The following is a 24,022-nucleotide window of genomic DNA, read 5'->3' as shown; positions in this document are numbered from 1 at the left end:
TGTCCTCATTCCATATTTTAATGGCCTCATTCCATGCAAGGTCCATTTCCAACAAAAATCTTTCCGAAAATTGAGAATAGACATATTTTTTCGCGATTAGAGACGAGACTTCTATATAATTTACAGGACAAGACAAGAAAACCTTATTTCTTGTCTCGTTTCGTGAGCACTAGAGTTTACAAACCAAGAAAGTAAGAATTTTTTTTTCTCAAGACAGTCAAGGAAAATAGTTCGTTATCATGAGCAATCGAAATTAATGATTTCTTGTAATGGACTATCAAATGTTCTAAATTAAAAAAGGAACATTTTTTTAGTTTAAAGTCCAAAGGTTATACAACAAAGAGGTAAGGTTAGGATTTAGATTTCTGGGCTTTCGGCATCTAAAGCCATTTAGCCCTTCACGTTTTGAGGGATGACGTTCCTCGGCGAGCACACCATCCGGGAAAGGGAAGGAACAAAGGATGGGGGAAGGAAGGAAGCGACCTGGGACCTATATGTTAGGTACCACCCCGTAATTTGCCTGGTGTCAATGAGGAAAACCCAGGAAAACTTCATTCAGGGTGGCTGGCCTGAAAAAGCGTTTTACACTTTGTCGATCGAGTGAGACCACCGAGAATCGAACTCGGGACCGCTCGCACCGAAGGCGAGAGCGTGAGCGACTACGCTACGCGGGTCCACCTTATACAGCAAACAGACACTAATGATGATAATAGCGGAATAACAAAAGTGGGAAAAAGCAGGACAATCCCGAGGAAACCCACGCATACAGTGTTTGTCCAAAGCAATACTGTAATTTATACACTACTCGGAAAGTGATCCATAGTTTCTTAGTTTCGATTACTGTTCCATCATCATCATCATAGGTATTCTGCCATTATTGACAGCTCACTTGCTGCAACTGAGAAGCTTCCAAACCCCACGGTTTTCGGTTAACCACTTCATCTTCACGTACGATTTTTCTATTCTGATATCGTTCATCAATTGTAACTTCCTTTAACCTCTCTTTGTCTTTCCTGCCACCATACCCTCTAGCACGTTCCTCATGATACAGTTCCATCTTAGCCAATACCGCAATCAGTTTCTCTTCTAACTAACCAACTCTATTGCCTATGGAACCCAGAGGTTCAATGCCACGCTCACAAAAGCTCTCTACTGACTTCTATCCTTAGCTAACTTCATCCAGTTTCTACTTTGTATTCCTATCTCTGCGAGATCCATCTTAATATTGTCCTCCCATCTGCGTCTAGGTCTTCCTAATGGTCGTTTTCCGATTGGTCTTCCAGTTAAGACTTTGAGAGCGTTTCTACTTTCTTCCATTCTAGCTACATGACCTGTCCACCTAAGCCTCCTAGACTTGACGACACTAACAATGTTGGGTAAACCATATAAATTACGTAGTTCCTCGTTATGAAGTTTCCGCCATTCCCCATTCCCGTTCCTCTTAGGTCCGAATATTAGTCTCAGGATCTTGTTCTCAAATACTTTCAGTCTATGTTCTTCCCTGAAAGTAAGTGACCATGTTTCGCAACCATACAGAACAACAGGTATGATTATCGTTTTGTATATTTTAAGCTTCAAATTCCTCGACGACAAGAGATTTTGAACCGAATAATAACACGAATTCCCTGCTTTTAGTTAACTTTTAATTTCATGATTTTCCTCTGTTAATACTGATCCTAGATATTTGAAACTATCCACTTTATGAAAAGTATTATTTAATATTTTAACGCATCCATAATTTGCTGTATTACGGTCCCAAAGCACTTCCATGTATTTAGTTTCATCTGCATTTACTTCTAAACCCATGTCTCTGCAAGCGTTTAATAAGATCTCTGCATTTCTTTCTATTGTTGTCCTATTGTTCCCTATTAAATTTACATCATTAGCATATGCCATAACCTGGTGAATACCGTTCAACTCTAGGCCCTGGTTGCTATTTTTTATTTTCCTTATAGCGTATTCCAGAACAAAGTTAAATAATAATGGCGACAACGCATCTCCTTGTTTCAGGCCATTTTCGACGTGAAAGCTCGTGAACAAAAATTTTCCTACCCGGACTTTACTTTGGGATTCATTTAAACATATCTTAGTTAATCTAATTAGCTTTCTCGGTATTCGAAGTTCTGTAAGAACGATGTATAATGTTTTTTTTTTCTCCTTCTAACCGAGTCGTACGCCTTTCTAAAATCAATAAATAGTTGATGTACCGGGTATTGTATTCCCACTTCTTTTCGAGTATTTGTCGAATGGTAAATATTTGGTCGATTTTGTCTAAATCCACACTGAAAATGTCCAATAATTTCATATGGGGTCAATCTTGCTAACAGAATATTTGAAAGTATTTTATAGGATGTTGACAGAAGAGAGATGCCTCGATAATTATTACAGTCAGTTTTGTCACCTTTCTTGTAAATTGGAACAATGATTGATTCTTTTCACTCTTGTGGCAATTCTTCCTTGTTCCAGATAAGGAGAATGAGTTTGTGTATCTTGTTCCACAATTTTTCGCCTCCAGCTAAAATTAAAATAAACTCAGTTTCTCTTCTTGTTTTTAATAATATCTAAAATTGATTTCTCCCACACCGTTTGTACCATTCTTTCATTTGTTTTCCGCTCGACCTAGTTAATTTTCTCCATTCTCCTCTACACCCACATTTCAAAAGCTTCCAATAGTTTTCCATCATTATTGCGTAATATCCATGTTTCTGCCCCATACACTATAATACTCCACACAAGGCATTTTATGAATCTTTTTGTCAACTCTTTATTCGAAGTTCCACAAAATAGTATTTTCTTCCTTCTGAAGGATTGCTTCCCCATTCCTATCCTTGTTTTTATTTTACATTCACACTTCGTATCATTACCCAAGTATCGAAAACTAATCACTTGTTCTATTTTCTCCCCTCCTACTTCTATATTTGACACCGACTGCTTCGTTCCAATCACCATGGCTTTTGTCTGTCTTAACATTCTAAGAGAGGTAGAGGGAGACAAAAAGAGAGAAATGGATGGCAGGGAGTAAGGTATAATAGGGGAAGGATTTCGGATTTACGGAGAAGAGTCATCAGAAACGTTGAGTCCATACACGGTGTGTCCAGGAAGTAATGGTACCAGGCAACGCGCCGCGCCCCAGTCGCTAGTAGCACGCTCTCCGGGTGATTGTAGTGTGGGGTCCAAGCTAAGCAACGCACTGGCTGGCCTGGCGGTCGCTTCCGAGCTCTGACGCAGTGAGGATCACGCGTGGCGCAAAAGCTGTTTTTGAGTTTTTGTCACGGCAGAGAATGTGTGAAAGGAAGCGTTCGCTGGAACAGCGATACGCGATTAAATTTTGCTTTCACCTGGGTAAAAACCGCTTCCGAGACGCTTGCCTTTGTCAAAGAAGCTTACGAAGACGAAGCCTTGTCAAGGGCCCAAGTCTTCCGGTGATTCAGTGCAGTGTTGAATTCAGACTTTTGTACTGGGGGGGGCAAAAAATTTGAGAGGGGGGCTCTGTTGTAGATTGTAATAGAGCAGCAGTAATCTGTCGCAATAAATACGCGACTTGTTATTGTCTGATCGGTTGCAATAACCAAGAAATTGCCATTTTTCCCTAACGTTGTAAAGCGTTTGTGTGCGTCTGTATCTAACTTCCAAGTTTTTATTTAACTTCGACTTTATACGATAACGCGCTTTGATACTTTGAACAATTAGATTGAGCAAAAGAAGAAACTAATTTTCTTTAACAAACAAAAAATCTTTGGTTTTAAACCTCTTTTATTTCCCCCAAAAAAAATTAAACAAAAAAAAATAATGCATGTCTATAGTAGATATTCAAGAGGGGGACGCATATATATTCTAGAGGGGGCTCAGCCCCCCTTGAACATGCCTGAATTCAACACTGGTTCAGTGAGTTCATGAAGGGACGGGAGACCGTTAAAGATATGGAGCGAACGATGATCGGAGATTTGTCACTTTGTCAACGTTTTTGTCCAAAGCACTCATTGAAGGGCGTCCAGAGCAAAATTTAATCGTGTAGCGCTGCTCCAACGAATGCAACCCCATTTCGCATGTTCTCTGCCGTGATAAAAACTGAGAAACAGATTTTGCGCCACATGTTATCCTCGCTGCGTGAGAGCTCGTACGCGACTGCTACTTAGTACGTTGCTTAGCTTGGACTCCAACCACAATCCCCCCGGGGAGCGTGCTACTGGCGATGGAGCGCCGTGCGGAGGCCAATCCCATTACTTTCTGAACACAAGCTGTGAAGTGGGAAAAGACAGAAGAAGAAGAAGAATGTATTTATTTACTGTATTTGTATAAAATACATTATTAAGCAGTACTGCCTTTATCTTAATTTTAACAGTGACACATCCTCCTAATTATCCGTACTCGTAACGTGGACTTAATTATATCATAATACAACAGCCACATTTAACACACACACACACACACACACACACACACACACACACACACACATATATATATATATATATATATATATATATATATATATATATATATATATATATATATATTAAAGATTGTTGTAAGATTTTTGAACAATTCACGACTTCAACAATCCACATTTAAAATGTAACAGTTCTTTTGTTGATCACCATGGGGATACAGTACGTCAGAATGCAATAATGTTCCGTTTAAATTATTTTGTGTAGATATACATTCAAACAGCAGACATCCATAACGGTGAAACACAGATGGCTTGTCTTCAAATACTTAAACAAGAAATTAAGATTTTGGAATCAATTTTCCCGAAAAACCATGAACGTTTTCAAATAATGTATGCAACCGTTGACGAGTTGAACTGTCGATTTATAGGCAAAGATGGAAAGAAGTATGACATTCATGCAAACATAACCGAAACGTATCCTTCAACTCCTCCAATATGGTTTTCGGATTCGGAAGAAACTAGTGTAACGAATGCAGTGCAGATTCTTTGTAATACATCAGGAACGGATAATCATGTAATAAACCAGGTGGTAATTTTGTTACGGGAATTGTGTCGACTACACTCAGTGTCAGAGCCTCCCGAGATTGATCAACTGACCCTCACAATGCCTTCGCTAGGAATGTCTAATCTAGATTCTGGATTCCATCACAACGTAGTAGGTCCTCCTCGCGGAGGAAAAGTCGTGGAAGATGTCGGAGCGTTTGATGAGGACGATGATGAAGATTATTCCGAAATGGATGAAAGTGAAAATGAAACTGGAAACGAAGGCTTGGATCGCGAACATCTGATAATGCTGGAACGCTTACGACAAAACCAAAGAGAGAATCATATGAATGGGGTGGTATCGGGATCTGTTCAGGCAACAGACAGGCTTATGTCAGAACTAAAGGATGTGTACAAATCTGATAGCTTCAAGAAAGGTGTGTACACCATTGAGCTTGTGAATGATAGCATTTATGAATGGAATGTTCGACTTCTGATGGTGGATCCTGATTCACCCCTGCACAATGATCTTAAATTACTCAAGGAGAAGGAAAAAGAAGGAAATGACGGTATCCTTTTAAATATACGATTTAAGGAATCATATCCATTTGAGCCACCATTCGTTCGTGTTGTTTATCCAGTGCTATCTGGTGGTTATGTACTCTCGGGAGGTGCAATATGCATGGAACTTTTAACAAAGCAGGGATGGAGTTCAGCATACTCAATTGAAGCTGTTATTATGCAGATCGCAGCGACTTTAGTAAAAGGAAAGGCTCGGATTGTATTTGGAGGCGCCAAGGGACAGTACACCTTACAACGAGCCGTACAGTCTTACAAATTTTTAGTTAACTTACATGAGAAGAATGGATGGACTACGCCACCAAAAGAAGAAGGCTAGTGTTTAGATTGCACTGTATGGGCATTCTTCCAAAAGGTCGCTTGAGTTTGGATTTGGACTTCGTTGAAGTTTTTTTAAAATTGCCAACAGAGAAGATCAAACTTAAACTTATATCTGTAGTATAAAGTTAAAGAGTACTACATCAATGCTGTTTTAAATATAAAAAAATCTATCGTCGTCCTGTTAAAATCCAGTCGCTTATTTCTTTCTTTGTTACAAAAAGTAAATACTCATCAATGCAATGTATCTTAGGCTCTTCTGACATAGTTAATCCTGTTCTTCAGAGAAAAGAAATAAAGTTGTTAACTTATCAGTGACTGAATATTTGATATAGTTCTTAAACAACGAATGAAATACAGGATGTCCCACTCGTAAGAGCCCCTGGGAAAAGTGTTATAAAGATCTTAATAAAAGAGGATATGTAACCAATATTGTACATGACATACCTTTATGGCTGAGAAATGAAGGTACGTTATAAGAGATGCTGGAAATAACCTCTCCTCCTGTATATACAGTTCAACACGGAGCTGCATGTTAGTGACTATTCGTACCACAGTATGGGCGTAGAAGTGTATCCTGAAGAGAGCGCGTGTTTCTTGTGAAACAGTATTGGAAAAGTTGCTTCTTTAAGACATGTCAGAATACGTGAACTCACAAAACATACGTTTATGGAGTAATGACAACAAGCATACAGTCGTTGAAGAGCCCATTCATTCAAAGAAGTTGGATGTGTTCCGTGCATTATCACAGCAGCGCATCATCGGGTCAATGTTTTTGACACTACGGTCACAAGTGAAGTGTATCAGGCATTGTTTCATGAATTTGTGGACCAGTTGCATGACGAGAAATTGACACTTGGTTGGTACCAGCAAGATGAGGTAACATGCCACACATTTAAGGCGGGTATGGCTGCGGTGGAATCATTTTTCCCTAACAGAGTGATTTCCAAAGGATTATGACCCTCAGGTCACCTGACGTAACTCCTGATATTTTTTTGTGGAGTCATCTTAAAGGTAACATGTACTGTACAAGAACAAACCACGCACTATCAACGAGTTAATGAGAGCATTCACCGTGAAACCCAGACAATCACACTTATTGCTCTGGCAGCAACATTCACGAACATGCAATGTCATATTGAACTGTGTATACAGGTGAGAGAGGTCACTTCCAGCATCTCTTCTAATGTACCTTCATTTCTCAACCATAAAGGTTCATGTACAAATAGGTTTCATATCCTCTTTCATTAAAATTTTCATAAATACTTTTCCCGGGACCTCTTACGAGTGGAACACCCTGTAGTTTTACGTATTGAAATCTGTGTAAACCTGTGACTGTGCGTGTCACGTGTATACCTACTTTGGCCATAAATACTGTTACAAAGGAAGAAGTGGAAACCAGCAATTTGCTGCAAGATAATTTAACATCTATAAAGGATGGGAAGGATACATGGCCTGATAGCTGTTTGCACTCACCATATTTCAAAATTCCCTCCATTAGGACACAGACTCGGAATCTGACGGGCCACTCGTCTGAGCCAGCACGCACCATTACCAGAGGAAATATCGTCGCTTCGGCCAGTAAAGAGCGTTTCAATCTATCAACTACGATTAGAGACTTCTTGCAAATATTATCCTCCGGCACTGGCCTGTTTGTAATACAGGTCATCAAGATGAGGATTACTAAAGAAACAATTATCGATGAATATGTAGTCAGACACATTGTGCTCCAGTATCTCCTGGGGTGATTTAGTCTTATGATTAAAAGCAGACTCTTGCTGAAAAATCCACTGGGGCGTTTTGAATAGGGTGTTGGTGAAGTTCTTCACTTGTAGGGTCCAGAACAATATCTTGGCACCACTGAGTAGCAATTTTTAAGCTTTTCTTACAAAAATGAAATGTGCTGCCAGCATAGCTCACTCCCTATTACAATATGACTGACGGCGGATGACGACCTCTCTGGATTTTCGAAACCTTGTTCCTGACGTCCACAGATAATCAGGCAATACCCGATCATTTTTAGAGATTAAAATTCTCTTTGATAGCTAAATTGTTCGCTTATCACTGAGACACAACTACGTTTCCTTTGTGCCTTGAGATGCGATGTCAAAAAGCGTACCGTTGAATCTATCTGTAAAAACACCAAGGCCTGAGTAGCTTGGACATTTTCATCTCCGGACCATTAATGTCTGTTTTCGTACGGGATTTCTTTCAAGCGCCTCCAATACTACAAGAGCTTCTGGAGTCATTGTACTTCGTAGGACTGCTTTTTTTTTTTTGGATGATCCTAAACGGGTCTAGTATCAAGGAACCGCTGCATTGTGCGCTTCACAAACATTAGGCTGGTTTATAGTTCTTTATTCGTGTTGAAAGTTTCACTCAGTGTTTTTCCAAATCTGTGTAGCGCTATTATTGCTAACCAGCTTTCGTAATCACTCCGTTGCATTTTACCTGTACGGGCTATGTATCCTTCTTTCTATAGTAGGACTCACAATGAGTCATTCCACCACCAGATTCCTTTATTCTCCTCACAACGAATAATGTTGCAGCCTCTGGAACTTTGTAACAGTACTTGTGTCCATGCTAGGTAGAAGTTGTTTCTGGAGTCATGAAGCAAAATAAGCAATGGTATGTTTTTTTTTCAAGAAGCATATTTCAATAAAATATGACAAATGAAATTGTGTAAAAAAAGTGAGTAGTTACTTAGAAATCTTTTGCAACTGAAAACACTTCATCTGCAAATTGGAATTCTAAAAACGAAACCTTAAAAAATCATTTTTTTGGTGACTTTACGATGATGAATGACTAAATCAGCTCAGATTGCCGATGTATTTAAAAGTTTTGGATGCCTACCTACATTTTAAGCTTAGGCCATGAACTGGCTCCGCTCAGATCCGAAAGAGACAATTGTGTTTGCATTTGATATGTCATAACTAGACGAATCCCAAAGTTATGCGTGCCACCGATCGGGATATCGTGAGTTACAACACATTTTGTAATGTAAAAGCTATTAGTTGGCAGAATAGTTTGAACCGAGTAATTTGTTCGGAAACGGTTGGGTATATCGAAAACTCGGCGAACAAGTAACCCATCATTTTCAAGGGCACATGTTTGGGGGGAGAAAGTTTGCTCCTGAGGTTCAACTCAAAAGTTTCAAATATCAAAGGAGGTTGAGTAGCACATCGTTTGAAAGTTGTTGTGAAATGAAAGAAGATGAAGCGAGTTTCGACTCTCTACGACAACCCTATGCAAAATGGTGGTGAGTCAAAATTTAAACAAAAACTTAATTGAAAAGTCCATGGGCACTCCCCAAAATCGGAAATGATGAGACAAATGTGAAAATAGGAAAACACTGTGGTATCATTTTTAAAGTATAACAATTTAAGGTAAAAGCGTCTTGTCCCAGAGCCACCACCGCGTCCCAGGTGGGGCCCAACTCAAAGTTTTAAAATAGCAATTGGGGTTAAGTAGCGCATCGTTTGAAAGCTGTTGTTAAATGAAAGAAGATGGAACAAGTCTCGACTCTGTACGATAACTGTGTGCAAAATGACAGAGAGTCAAAATATAAACACAAACTTGAAAAGTGTATGGCCCATCTTGAAACCAAGATGGCCGCTTAAAACCTAAGTCAAAAGAATATACACTCCAAATTGCTGAAACTAGGAAAACCAAATTTGGCATGAATGTTGAGCAGTAAGTGTTGGTGACGAAAAGATACGAAGTGTTCAAAAACGCGACATCTTGAGTTCAAAATTCCGCACTCAAACTACTGGAGCTAAAGAATCGAAATGTGGTATTTACGTTTATTTGCCAATAGTAGATATCTACAAAAAATATCAAAGACTTATAATCTGTAATCCAATATGGATGCCATCGTGAAAATTGAGTTTGTATATAAATGCTGATTATTATGTTGTATCTCACAATCACAGCTGACAATTATGTAGTATCTTCATTCATGCTACTCGTTGAAATGAACAGATCTACGAGTGACCCGACCAATGTACAGAGGTTGTTGCCACCAGGTGGCAGCTCTAACCGCTTCCAGCAAACAATTGGAACCATCATAGAACGGAGACTACTATTTTTTTCTTAGTTGTTTACAATTTCGATCATTTCTTATTTTTTGTTATTCTTTCATTTTCTATCCTGTTTGTATCATACGTAAATTAGTCCGTCATTGTGAACTTATCTTTCATTTCACAACAGCTTTCAAACGATGTGCTACTCAATCCCCTTTGATATTTGAAACTTTTGAGTTGGACCCCATCTAGTATCCTGCTGGGGACCCTGGGGCAAACTTTTTACCCCAAAAATGTGCCCTTGAAAATGATGAGATACATCTTCGCCGAGTTTTCCATATACCCAACCGCTTCCGAACAAATTACCCGGTTCAAACTATTCTGCCGGCTAATAGATTTACATTACAAAATATGTTGTAATTCACTATATCCCAATGGGTGGCACGTATAACTTTAGGATTCGTCTAGTTATAACATATCAAATGCAAACAGAATTGTCTCGTTCGGATCTCAGCGGAGCCAGTTCATGACCTTCCCTTGTAAGACAGAAGAACTGATAGTTAAAAAAAAAAAAAGACCTTCATACTCAAAATCTAGATGCAGAAAATTTCAGTGACGAAATTTGGCATTTGTGTTGTACAGTCAGCGACAAAAGTTCTTTTCGTGTGATAAAATTATTTTCGTAAGTAACTTCAGAATGGAAGGACAATTTGAGTACAGTTTCTAGTAAATTAAAAATAATGTAATTTTCTTTACGTTCCATTCATACCATCATTATTCCCAAAATAAATTTTATGAATCGGAAATAGCTCTAGTCGCCTACTGTACATTTGTTCGTCGTGATAGGGGAGAGGAAGGGAATGGCGATCATCCCACTTTGTCCTCTTGCGTGACCCAAGGAGAAGTCAAACTAGTGCTGCCATCTGCCTCTTGTAGCAAGGTTTCTTGTGTATTGTCGAGGAAGTTGTCAGAGAAGACTGAAGTCTACAGCGTGCTAAAACTTGTTTTTGTTGTTTTTCTTATAAGAGTCTGCATATTTCAACTCATCATACGTACAATTTTAAGTTGTAAGATCTTGAAATTACCAAGATTCATAAAAAGTTATACTTACGTCTAATGCACGACACATAGTTATATTTAAAATAAACTACGTTTTACAGTATAACCAGCTCAATTTTCAAAATGGCGCAATGTTGGGAATGCCGATCAACGTGATCGGTTTACCATGATGGTGATCGCCATTCCTAACAAACATTTGGAATACTTCTCCAGCCAAAAATTATAAAAGAGACTAGACGTAAGATAGGTAATACGCCTACTTGAGTCAAACACTGAAATTTTGGTACCGGTGTAACCTTTGTGGAACGTGGGTGCATGCTGACTGTACTGTTGTGGACTCACCACGTGGATATATCTGTGACGTGTCTTTGAAAAAACGTCCTCAGTCTTTCGAAGGCGCAGTTAAAAAATAACACTTGAACTGCCTATGAAACTATGTGTGTTTATTAAGCTTGTACTGAGATCGCCATTACCACCATGTGATGGGAAGGGCGACCAAAGTAGCAATTTGAGTTTTTTCCATCGTGTTCCCGAACTGAAAGAATGATCCTCTTTTTATTTTACACACTTATTGTAGAAGGATTGAAGTATATATTTACAAATTTGTTTCAATATATTTTGCAAATGAAACTGCGTAATAACCCATTTTTCTTAGGTGATCGCCATTGCCCACCTCTCCCTTATTATCTGTATGTGAAAAAAAAAACACACACACACACAATAAATTTGTACGAAAATAAATTTGACAGAACGTAGCTCATATAAGACATTTTCATTACGTTTCGTATCTGTCAACTTCGTGTGGCTAAATCTATTGAAAGTACTGTACACAAGTTGAAGTAGGTCAAAATTTACCTGATGACGATAACTTTTACCTCTGCCTATAAACTTTATTAACCTTAAAAACTATTATGTATTACACACCAACTGAAAAGAAAACGTGATTGGTGTTTCATGTAAAGGCTTCATACATATTTTTACTTATACGATAGAATCTGGCAAAAATACCTTTCGTTTTTGAAGAGAGCGATGTGTGAGTTGTTGGGGGATACTGCAGCAGAGGGAGTATCAATCGATAGTGGTATACGTGCCACTTTCAGTGGTCATAATGGCATGGCGCGGTTATCATCGTGCGTTTGTTGGAGAGGAATCTATTCGTAATGGTGGTTCTTGTCGACCTGTTTAAGTGCTGGATACTGTGGAGATTGCTGGATGAACGCTTTCATACGCTCCACATTTTCCGGCGTTATTACGTGATTCGAGGTCGACCAGGCGAGTTTTACTCTCAGTGCACAGCCTGTTGCTCTGAGGTTTGATTCCTAAACTTGAATAGTTTTTCTATCCGGAACAAAATCGTGCCGGCCAAGTCCGAACCGAACGCGAAATGCACGCTGAGCAGTAATCTCGGAACGGAACCACTATTACTAATATACTCCTCTACAACAAACTCACGATGATCACCGCGCCAAGCCATTGCGAAAGTGGCACATTGTACTAAATGACGTGACAAACATCTTGGCATTTGAAGGCGGCGCTCCAAGTTCCCTTTAAATGCTGTTAGCAAATGAGAGGCCAGAGGTATTGCCACGTTTATTTTGTACACACCCACGTCTATCCCTTGCCACCTGATCGCGCTGTAGTTTATCTGCTTAGCCATAGCTACACCCCTTTACCACTTGGCAACGTCGCGCCAGAGCTTGCGTTTTATTTGTTTAGCTAAAATGCCAAGATGTTTGTCACAGGCTTTAGTGATACCAAGTTATTATTATGAACTTGTATGTGAGATATTTTATAAGATGATACTTCCTTATAGAGTACCTTTAATTGAATCATTGAGTTCGACAACCGGTCATCTCCATCGAAGCTAATTTGAGAGGAGTGACAATCAAAACTAAATTAGTCAATATGCATCTCATATATAGGGCTGTGGCTAAGTGGGTAGCGTACGCGCCTTTGGCGAGGGAGACCCGGGTTCGATTCCCGGCGGGAGCTCAAGTAGTTCGGAGTCCACGTTAATCAGTAGGTCCACGTCTCATATAGCCTCGCTGCTGAACGGAACGTTAACACTCGAAATCAACTTAAATCATTTTCAGACCGTAGAACTGCCATTTTTCTACGATCTACTACATGTCGGATGCCTATATGTCAGCCCTACAAACAGCCCTACATGTCAGATGCATATTGACTAATTTAGTTTTGTTTGTTACTCCTCCCAAATTAGCTTCGATGGAGACGACTGGTTTTCGAACTCAGCGATTGAATTACTTTCCATACAAAACAACACTTTTCCCTAACTTTTAATTAGGCTTAGGATTTATATTAGGAAACAGTATCTAATTTCTAATCAATTTGTTTAAAAACACAAATGAATTTCATAGTAGTTTATTCATTAGTCTCTCATAGAATAGTGTAAACAAATTGAATAATGTAAACATAACAGATATAATTTACTTTTATTTTTAACCCAGATAATTCAATAATAATAATAATGAAGACTTTAACGTGCTGAAATAATTACATTAATTACATAGTGATAATAATGATAGATAAATTTTGCATTTAAAATTTTGATAAATAAAATTACTATTTTCATTATGTATATTTCCAACATTTTTAGACACGCTTTCATACATTTTCAGAACCTCTTTTGCTTAAAAGAATCTGATTTTTTTCCCTGGGTGAACAACTTTTGAAATATTATTGCGCTAGAGAACATTTTGAATGTCATCATTACTGAGGTTTCAATTACTAGAATAATAGGCCTATAAATGTTATTAACATAATTTCCAATATTCGCTGGTGCTACCATCAAAATTCTCCTGACGAGTTTTGTTGTTATCAATATTTCTCATTGTAATTGTAATTAATTAACTTAATTTCCAAGAATGGGTACTATTATTATAATAACATTCCCGTGATGATTGTTATTATCAAAATTCCAGATGATCATTGCTGCTATTATAAAAATTTACAAATAGCAGATGCTGTTGTATTAATATCCAGTTGTAATTGTGCTTTATTATCGGATATTCGTGGTTATTGTTATTGATTATAAATATTTCCTATGGCAGATATTATTATCTTAATTTCCACCAGGATTCCCCCATGATGGTTAGCTATTATTTTCATCAATATTTCTTATGACAACTGTTCTTATTTAAATTTTTCTGTGGGGGTCGCGTGGCTCAGTGGTAGAGCGCCTCAGATGCATGGAGCCCTTAGTTCAATCTTAGTTCGCGCCAAATGAACTTTGTGGTGGACAAACACCGTGTGTGATGGTTTTCTCGGGGTTCTCCCATTTCCTCCCACTTTCTCCATTCCATTATATCATTCACTTCTCATCATCACTGTCTCCTTTAACCTAGCCAGCATAATCGTGGGACGTAAAAAGATTTAAACTTCTTTTGCTTTAAAAAAAATGATTTTTTCTTGGTGAACAAATTTGGAAATATTATTACGCTACAAAACATTTTAAATGTCGTGATTACTGAGGTTTGAATTACTACAATATTATAAATGTTATCATAATTGCCAATGCTTGCTGCTGCTATTATCAAAATTCTCATGACAATTTTTTTTGTTGTTATCAATATTTCTCATGGTAGTTGTAATTAATCAACTTAATTTCCAACAATACCTATCTTTATTATAATAATATTTTCGTGATGATTGTTATTGTCAAAATTCCAGATAATCACTCTTACTACGCATTATCAAAATTTACACATAACAGACGCTGTTGTCTTAATTTCCAACTGTGGTTGCTTTTTTTATTGGATCAAGAGATCCAATATATTTTATTCAAAAGTTATCTTGTAGGCTTTATATCTGGAGAACTACATATAGTGTAGCCAAATCCAAGCTATCATTTAACTCAATATGATTGCTTATTCCGTAAAAAAAATACGAAAACTCGATTTAGAGGTCGTTCAAAAATTTTATGACCCCTGATCCAAAAACTAATTATTGGGTAAGATCGCAATCTTTTGATCTATTTTTGATCATTCCTAGAATTTTTGTTATGGAATATCTCATCAATATTTCTGATGATAGATGTTATCTTAATTTCCACCACGCTTCCCCATGATGGTAATTATTTTCATCAATACTTCTTATGACAACTGTTATTCACATTTTTCTGCTGTTGTTATAAAAATCTCGGATTATGGCTCTTGATGTTATCAAAATAGAAATTTTCCCCACAATTTCCACTTCAACTGTACCTTTTGATTGTATTTAAAATTTTATCATAAACTATTACATTTGCTTCTTTGGCGTATAGAAAGTCCATGTGGTCAAAATTTCTCGTGGAAACACGGAATGTTGCTATTACATTAGGTAGCTGTTCAGATAACCAAAGAACATCCTGAAAAAAAAATATATATATAGAGCTGTATTAATATTCATAGTAATTCAAATGCATAAATACTGTACTTACTGATTAAGAAAGGCATTTATTTAATTATTATATTTTTGTTTTATGTATATCCTAATTGGTCCTAGATATACAGGGGTATATAAAACTACATAAACTGACTGACATAAAATAAAGGGAAACTTCCAGTTGACGTGGAAAGTTGAAATTTTGCATGATTGAAGCTTTTCGAGACTAACTTACAAGAAAATTACCAAAAGTGAATATTTTTAATTTTTAGGGGTTCTAAAGGGGAGATGAAGAAATTCTCCATGTTATTTAAATGGGCCTTTTTTGGACCTATAATCTCATGTTTTAGCTACTTGGAATTGGAATAAAGACTTGAAATTCGGTATACTTGTACATTTTCATTAGCGTTACCTAAGGAAATTACAAAAGATAATTTCCAACTTTAGTTTGGTTTTATAGGCAATTGTAAAATCTTCCCCATATTATTTATATGGCACACATTCTACATCCCAAAATTATTGGGCGCTTTGTGTACGGATAAAATTATTAAATTTGACATGATTGTAGCTTTTTGGGACTAAACCACAGAGAAATTACCAAACGTGAATATTTTTGTTTTTAGTGAGTTTAATGGGAAGAAGAAAAAAATCTCATGTTGTTTAAATGGGCGTTATTTTAACTAGGGATGGCCAATTCCGGAATTTTTACTTTCCGGAATCCGGAAAGTAAAATCGGAAAATTCCGGAATTCGGAAAAATTCCGGATTTCGGAAAAAATCCGGAATTCGGAAAAATTCCGGAATTCGGAAAAATTCCGGAATTTAGAAAAAATCCGGATTTCGGAAAAATTCCGGAATTCGGAAAAAATCCGGAATTTAGAAAAAAATCCGGAATTCGGAAAAATTCCGGAATTTAGAAAAAATCCGGATTTCGGAAAAATTCCGGAATTCGAAAAAAATCCGGAATTTAGAAAAAATCCGGAATTCGGAAAAAATTCCGGAATTCGAAAAAAATCCGGATTTCGGAAAAAATCCGGATTTCGGAAAAATTCCGGAATTCGGAAAACTTCCGGATTTCGGAAAAATTCCGGAATTCGGAAAAAATATTTTTCTTTTTGTAATCCTAAGAATTTTGTTCAAACGCAAACGAACAAATTTCCTTTTTGTAATCCTAAGAATGTATGATGCAAGTTAAGCTGAAACTTATATCCTAAAGTATACACTACTCAATCTTCCCATGGTTAATGAGATGTAGTCCAAAAGTACGATGTACTTCTAATATTTAATTTTTGTTTTACTGTGATATTGTCCAGAGGTAAGACATATATCACACTGAGATAAACAACTTGACATAATGAAGATGTTATCATACGTAGTTTTCCAGAAAATCGTGAGAAACTAATTTTTGTGAAGTTAAAATATGCGTCGCTTGTTGCCAGTGGGATGCAATTGATAACTTTTATGCTGGAATAGTATTATTATTATTATTATTATTATTATTATTATTATTATTATTATTATTATTATTATTATTATTATTATTATTATTATTATTAATCGTTTATGTACTGTAAAAGAAAAATGTGAACCGTTAAGTAGTAGATTTTATCTGTTGTTTTTTGATATCTTCTAACAGTAATAACAAACTGCTTGTAAATACGCAATGATTATCAAGGACAATGGCATATTAATGTAAGGACTACTCTGCAGACTAGCAATAAACAATAACAGATAAACAATAGTTGCAAGAAAAAAAAAGTAACTAACTTGGGCACGTCAGAATGTTCGCGAGAATATAGGGACGCATTGAGACTAGCAAAGAGCGTGCTATTATCATTACTCAAAGGGCCGTACGATGGAGGCATTAATGTTAATGGCACTAATGAGCACTTACTTGCTCTAACGGTTAACCTAATTTTTGAGATGATTCTTAGAAGTGGGCGTGTTGGCATGCAGTTAGAAGACCTATATCCATTATTTAAAAAGCACACGTTATCTGTGAAGTACTAACGATTTGCGTCACTATCGAACACTAACGTAGCACTAGCGACGTTTAAAGTCGAAATGGAGTCTGACATAAGTGGCTTGTCAACTTCACGGACATTATATTTTCCTTGAATGAGAGAATTTTGCTCCCAGGAAATTTGCGCCCTACCACAAAAATAGGAAAAAATGCGCTCGCAATATATTTGCACTGGGATGTTTGCGCCCTACCCCAAAAAGAGGGGAAAATGCGCCGGCTATATATTTGCACTGGGATGTTAGCGCCCTACAATTCAACTTATTTTTGTATTGTGTAAAGTAACTTCCACTCACACTTGAACTAGGCTTGCCTATCATCGTCTCAGTGAGTTACTCCATCCGTTATAATATTCCGAACAAATGAAAAAAATACAATTTTAGTTCACTAAAGGGCAATCCATACAAATACAATTTTTCATTATACTACAAAATTTACAAAAAAGTATAAATGACTGATATATAATTATTAATATAATCAAAGAGTATAATTTAATCTACAAAAGGCTGTTTGGCTCTACCCAGTTATCTCTGTTCACAATCCTTGCGAGTTGTTTGGCTTTTCAGGACACAAAATATAGAAAAGAAAATGTAAAGTGAATGTAAAATCAGTTCAGTAATATTATCAAGAAAACTATGTACAGTGTGTTTACTTGCTGGAATTCAAACACACAATTGCGTTCAGTCGTTCTTTCAGAAAAAAAAAATTTCCGGGGGGCACACTTAGTATTCCGGAGGGGGGTCACTGCTGGTACTATTCTATTTATTATTATATTATAGACGCATTATTTTGGTCTCCTCCGAGGGGGCACTCTGAGAGCTCTGGGGAGGCCAGTGTTCCCCCAAAATCATCTCTGGAAGAAGCAGTGATTGCGTTGATCCGTTGTGTTCTTTTGGCTTATATTGAAGTTTATTCTCCCTTTATATAGCCACAATGAAAATAAATCACAAATGGCATGGTTGTGGGGGGAGGATTGTTTATGCTGTAATGTCAGCCCCTCCGAGCAAATGCGTAAGCTCCAATAGGTTCTTTTATTTCGCAGGGCTCAACTTCCCGGTGGAGGTTCATCGCAGGCGCAATTTTCCCTGTTCTTGAGGTAGGGCGCAAATTTCCCAGACGCAAAATTCTCGACACCGTTCGAATGACCTCGGAAAACTTTTTCAATACTTTTTTATATTCTTTTACTCGAGATTTCTTCATAGCTTCTTATTAAAATACTTACTAATATATCCTCATTTTATTGTCCTAACCAATCAATATGGGTATGTTGTCAGTAAAATATTTAGATTGATCGAGCCTCTGGTGTGTAACCACAGTATTTCATATCATCCCCCCATTAGAAATCTTGGCTAAACGAACCAATATATGTTGCCAATAGAATAGTTTAGAATGATTGAGCCCCTGGTAAATAACCACAGTATTTCGTGACAGACCCCCCCTTCCTATTACCATATTCTAGCTACATGCCTGACTCAGCTAATTCTCTACATTCTTTACCAAGCACACATTTTCTAAAGCGGAAAATGCTCTCTAAATACCTAAGCTCATTATTTTCAGCAGATGCACAAATTGGGTAACATTCTATCTACATGAATGTTATATATATGTCGATTACTGGAAACCGCTTCTTGCTATCTATTACCATATTTACTATATAATGATTAACGTTAAAACCGGAAATGGTTGATTTGTACCGCTTCCGGTTTGAATATTACATTTATCAGGGAACTCGATTCTTAACTATTGACTCTGTACATCATGGCCAAAATTGATTGGTAATCCATCAGATAGTTCTTGAGACTGTTTGCTTCACTGACGGACAGAATGAATATATGGCTATAGAGTTTTGATAAACTAAATTCGTTAATGAGTGATGATGGAACAAATATAAGAAAGGTAGGCCTTCCACCCGGAAAATTTTCGAACACAAAATTAGCCATCGAAAACCCACATGTCCTGGGTTAGAATACCATAGATGAAAACTCTACCACTGAGTCATCAATCACCCGCTTATTAGTTTTATTAATTATTATATTAATATAAATTAATGAATGCCTGCTTATGTTAATTATTGAACAATTACATTGTACACTTCGTAAAGTCAAAAATTATAAATTTGTATTTACTGTACATACAGTGAGCGCAGAAAGTGTTCGTACACCTATGCTATTGAAACGAGAATGCCTGCGAAAAAGAAACAGAAAATTTAAGAAGTGTAATAACACACACAATATGAATAATGAAAACTAAGCTTTATGAATATACCAATAAAGAACCACAAAGACAAATTTAATGGTCAGAAAGTAAATAAATTCCGTAGAAAGTGTATAGAGTAGAAGCAAAATGTGATCGTATACCTGACGTACGAATACGAAACAAAGATACCACAACTGGGGTTCACTAGTATTCACCTGGGGTATACACCTCTGTATAGCATGACGAGTAACAGAATGAGTTTAGTTGTGAATAGAAGTGAAAAAACTGCACGGTGGGCTGTCAAAGTGGGAAGCAACCGAACAGAAACAAATGAGGAGACAAGAAAAGTAATTATTAAATTGCATAAGAAGGGTAAGTCTTTGAGAAAGATAGCAAACCTTGCAGACAGGCCTCGTTCAACAGTACAAACAATAATTGCGATGTATAATGTTTCTATCACTGTGCGAAAAAAAACAACAAAAAAAAAAAAAAAAAAAAAAACAACAAAAAAACAAAACAAAACAAAACAAAAAAAAAAACTGGAAGACCAAGAGTGTTGAGTGAACAAGATAAACGTTACATTATTAGGGAAAGAAAAAAGGTTCCAAAAAATAGTGCTGTGCAATTGGCAACGGATCTGGAAACACGCGGTGTTAAAGTATCAGCCAGTACAGTGCGGAATATTTGCAAGGTATCATGGTCGGATAGCCAGGAAAATGTTCTGGGTGAACAAGACAAATCGTATAAAGAGACTAAAGTTTGAAAAAGAGTATAAAGATAAGGGATCAGGCTTCTTTCTGGAATAGGGTCATATTTTCGGACGAAAGTAAATTTAACTTTATCGAGTCCAATGGGAGGCGTATTGTATGGCGCAAGGTGAATACAGAGATGAATCCTCAAAATCTCGTCCCTAAAGTAAGACACGGAGGACGGTCCGTGCTCGTCTAGGGTTGTATGAGTGCCTCAGGAGTGGGTCGTCTCCACCTTATCGATGGAGTGATGATCCACAAAGTGTATATTAACATATTAAAGGAAAATCTCCATACTAGTGCGCAGAAGATGGTTCTTGAAAACAATTTATTGTTCAGCAAGACAACGACTCCAAACATACAGCGGAAAATACTCGATTGTGGCTACTCTATAATACCTTGAAACAGCTTCGCACACCTCCCCAATCCCCAAATATGAACCCCATAGAACATCTATGGTCTGTTCTGGAGACAACAATCAGAAGGCACAGCTTCTCTACTCAGGGCCGGCGCTAGCAATTTTGCCGCCTTGGGCGGTGCTTTCACATGCCGCCCCTTTAATCCGCAAACCTTATTTTGACAGATAAAGTTCAAGTGTCATTTAAAAACATGTATAAAATGGAAAAGTAAACAAACAAACAAACAAACAAACAAAAAAAAGAACTACCTTTCTGGAATGTTCACGTAATATTTAAACGACTCTATACTGACACAATATTCAGTATGCTCGATTTCGCTGTATATCTGTAATATAGAGCAGCGCATACAGAAAATAAAATTTTAAAAATATACTTTAATCATGACTAAGAATTTTAATTTTTAGGCTTATTTTATATCAAAAGGCGTTTTCAACAGAGTATGGAGCAAGAAGATAATACAGTAAATCAGATAATTATGGTAAATGTAAGTGATTAGCTTAAGCCTTATAATGTACTAAAACACAATAGACATACATAAATTTAACATACCTTAATTGAAAGAAACTTTTCTTGCTTTGATATGAGCAAATTCCTTTATCACATCACGTAGTCCAATGTTTTAGCCAATTTGTGTTCTATTGATATCGTCGCTAGACCACTCAAGCGTGTTTCAGACATAGAAGAGTGTAGATAGTTTCTAATAAACTTAAGTTTCCAAAAACTTCTTTCTCCACTTGCCACTGTTACAGGCAAGATTAACAAAATTCTACGTGCAATACTAACATTGGGAGCAAAGTCATGTTCCTAAATTATTATTATTATTATTATTATTATTATTATTATTATTATTATTATTATTATTATTATTATTATTATTATTATTATTATTATTATTATTTTTATTTATTTATTTATTTATTTATTTATTTTTTTGTGAACTTTCACAGGCTTAATTATAGTGGATAACACTTTCAGTTTGTCTTTCAAATCACTGGGGTTAATATCTTTCAATTCTTCGTGTGTTAAAATGATGGTAAGTTTAGTACACTTTTCAGACAAAAAGTTCAGGTGGTAGGCTATATCTTTACGATTACTTATATCGCAAAGAAAATTGAAATACTCGCTGTGATGTTTAAGTTGCTCAAATCTTTCTCTTAAAAGCTAACACAATCACTTCTAGAACTTTGTAATAAAAATCGATCTTGTATCTTGTTTGTGGATGTTTTCAGTAGCTTCATCCTCTGCCTCGTACTGAAACTGTCTCTTCTTTCGACTTCGAGCTTTCACTGTATTATGTATCAGTGGATCACCCGTATCTAATGCTGATGCCAAGTCCATCGTATCAACTAAGTAAGATTTAAACTTTGGATAATTTCTGCTCCTCTCAAAGTACCCAGATATATTTTCAAGAAATCCTACTGCATCCAACACATGAGAATCAATGCTTTAAAGTCATATCAGACCAGGGACGGCGCTAAGGGTGGGCGGGGGTGGGCAACCGCCCACCCGATGGATGGCCTCGCCCACCCATCCGCCCACCCCAACAGAACAGGGGTGTCATTAAAGGGGGACAGGAGGGGGCAATTGCCCCCCGCAAGATTTTGAGGAATACATATACTTTATCGATTGTCTACTAATATACTAGTGCAAACTGTGAAAGTCTTATGTTGTTGGTGTTCTTGCCCCCTCAAGCGAAGTCTGAAATGACACCCCTGCAACAAAAGAAGAAGAATAAAGGTGACCAGTGCCGGATTTCGGTTTGATGGGGCCCTAAGCTATTGAATATAGTAGTAATCGCATGACTTGGTCTCACTTTGGACTTTGACCCCGACCTTTGTGACGTCATAGGTCAAAGGTCAATGACCTTGGCCCGGGGTCAATGACCTAGGGGTACCTAGGACCACCCCCTCTAAATTTTGGCAGGGGTACCTTGGCCCACCCCCTAAATTTTGGCAGGGGTGCCTAGGACCACCCCCCTTAAATTTTGGAAATTGCCAAATTTAAAAATTGGGTATGGTAGCCTAGGACCATAGTATGTACCTCTATCAGTATTGGGTGTCTATGTCGTTCCCTTTCATGGGTAAAAAAATGCCAAAAATTCAAATTTCGGGGGTTTTTGACCTAATTTATCCCCTTTGATGAGGTGTTATTACACTATATAGTTATATGGGCGTATACAGGGGTCCATTACCTTTCATAAGACATGGGTATATTAATGCACCCCTTGAAAAATTTGGGAGGGGTACGTTGGCCCACCCCTTAAATTTTGGAAATTGACCAATTTCAACATTGGGTATTATAGTACCGGACCCTAATATGTATCATGATAAATTTGGGTGGTCCACCTCGTTCCCTTCTAGGGGTACAAAATTGCCAAATATATAAACGTAAGCAATACGTTATACCACGTGTTTGGTTTTTGACCTAATTTATCCCCTTTGATGAGGTGTTATTACCCTATATAGTTATATGGGCGTATACAGGGGTCCATTACCTTTCATAAGACATGGGTATATTAATGCACCCCTTGAAAAATTTGGGAAGGGTACCTTGGCCCACCCCTTAAATTTTGGAAATTGACCAATTTCAACATTGGGTATTATAGTACAGGCCCCTAATATGTATTATAATAAATTTGGGTGGTCCACCTCATTTCCTTCTAGGGGTACAAAATTGCCAAAAATATAAACGTAAGCAATACGTTATACCACGTGTTTGGTTTTTGACTCAATTTATCCCCTTTGATGAGGTGTTATTACCTTATATGGTTATATGGTCATGTATAGGGGTCCATTCCCTTTCATAAGATATGGGTATATTTGTGCACCCCTTGAAAAATTTGGGAGGGGAACCTTGGCCCACCCCTTAAATTTTGGAAATTGACCAATTTAAACATTTGGTATTATAGTACTGCACCCTAACATGTATTATGATAAATTTGGGTGGTCCACCTTGTTCCCTTTTAGGGGTACAAATTTGCCAAAATATAAACGTAAGCAATACGTTGTACCACGTGTTTGGTATTTTGGCCCAATTTATTTCCTTGGATGAAGTCCTATTACCTTATATGGTTATGTATAGGGGTCTATTCCCTATCATAAGACATAGGTACATTTGTGCACCCCGGGAGGGGTACCTTGGTCCAACCCTTAAATTTTGGAAATTGATCATTTTATATATTTGGTATTATAGTACTGGACCCTAACATGTATTATTATGATAAATTTGAGTGGTCCACCTCGTTCCCTTTTAGGGGTACGAAATTGCCAAATTTTAGTACAACCACGTGTTTGGTATTTTGGTCCAATTTATCCCCTTTGATGAGGTGTTATTATCCTATTTAGT

The 24,022-nt window shown here is 37.1% G+C and overlaps 1 protein-coding gene and 1 pseudogene across 1 annotated transcript in view; one reads left to right on the top strand and one right to left on the bottom strand.

Annotated features, from left to right (window-relative positions):
* Positions 1-4,604: 4,604 nt before the first annotated feature.
* Positions 4,605-6,144, top strand: LOC145669486 (ubiquitin-conjugating enzyme E2 Q2 pseudogene; annotated as a pseudogene).
* Positions 6,145-13,381: 7,237 nt separating this feature from the next.
* The window catches only part of LOC145669485 (lipase 3-like), an 84,787-nt gene continuing 74,146 nt past the window's right edge, over positions 13,382-24,022 (bottom strand). The window contains exon 9 of the mRNA XM_081737659.1: positions 13,382-15,277. Coding sequence (XP_081593785.1) covers positions 15,125-15,277 — 153 coding nt within the window. The 3' untranslated portion in view covers positions 13,382-15,124. The remainder of the gene's footprint in view (positions 15,278-24,022) is intronic.

This window comes from Thermobia domestica, chromosome 14 (genome assembly GCF_964235325.1).
Source record: "Thermobia domestica chromosome 14, izTheDome1.hap1.1, whole genome shotgun sequence".
NCBI classification, from domain to species: Eukaryota; Metazoa; Arthropoda; class Insecta; order Zygentoma; family Lepismatidae; genus Thermobia; species Thermobia domestica.
Note: the sequence above shows the minus strand (reverse complement) of the source record. Positions and strands in the feature narration are given on the sequence as shown.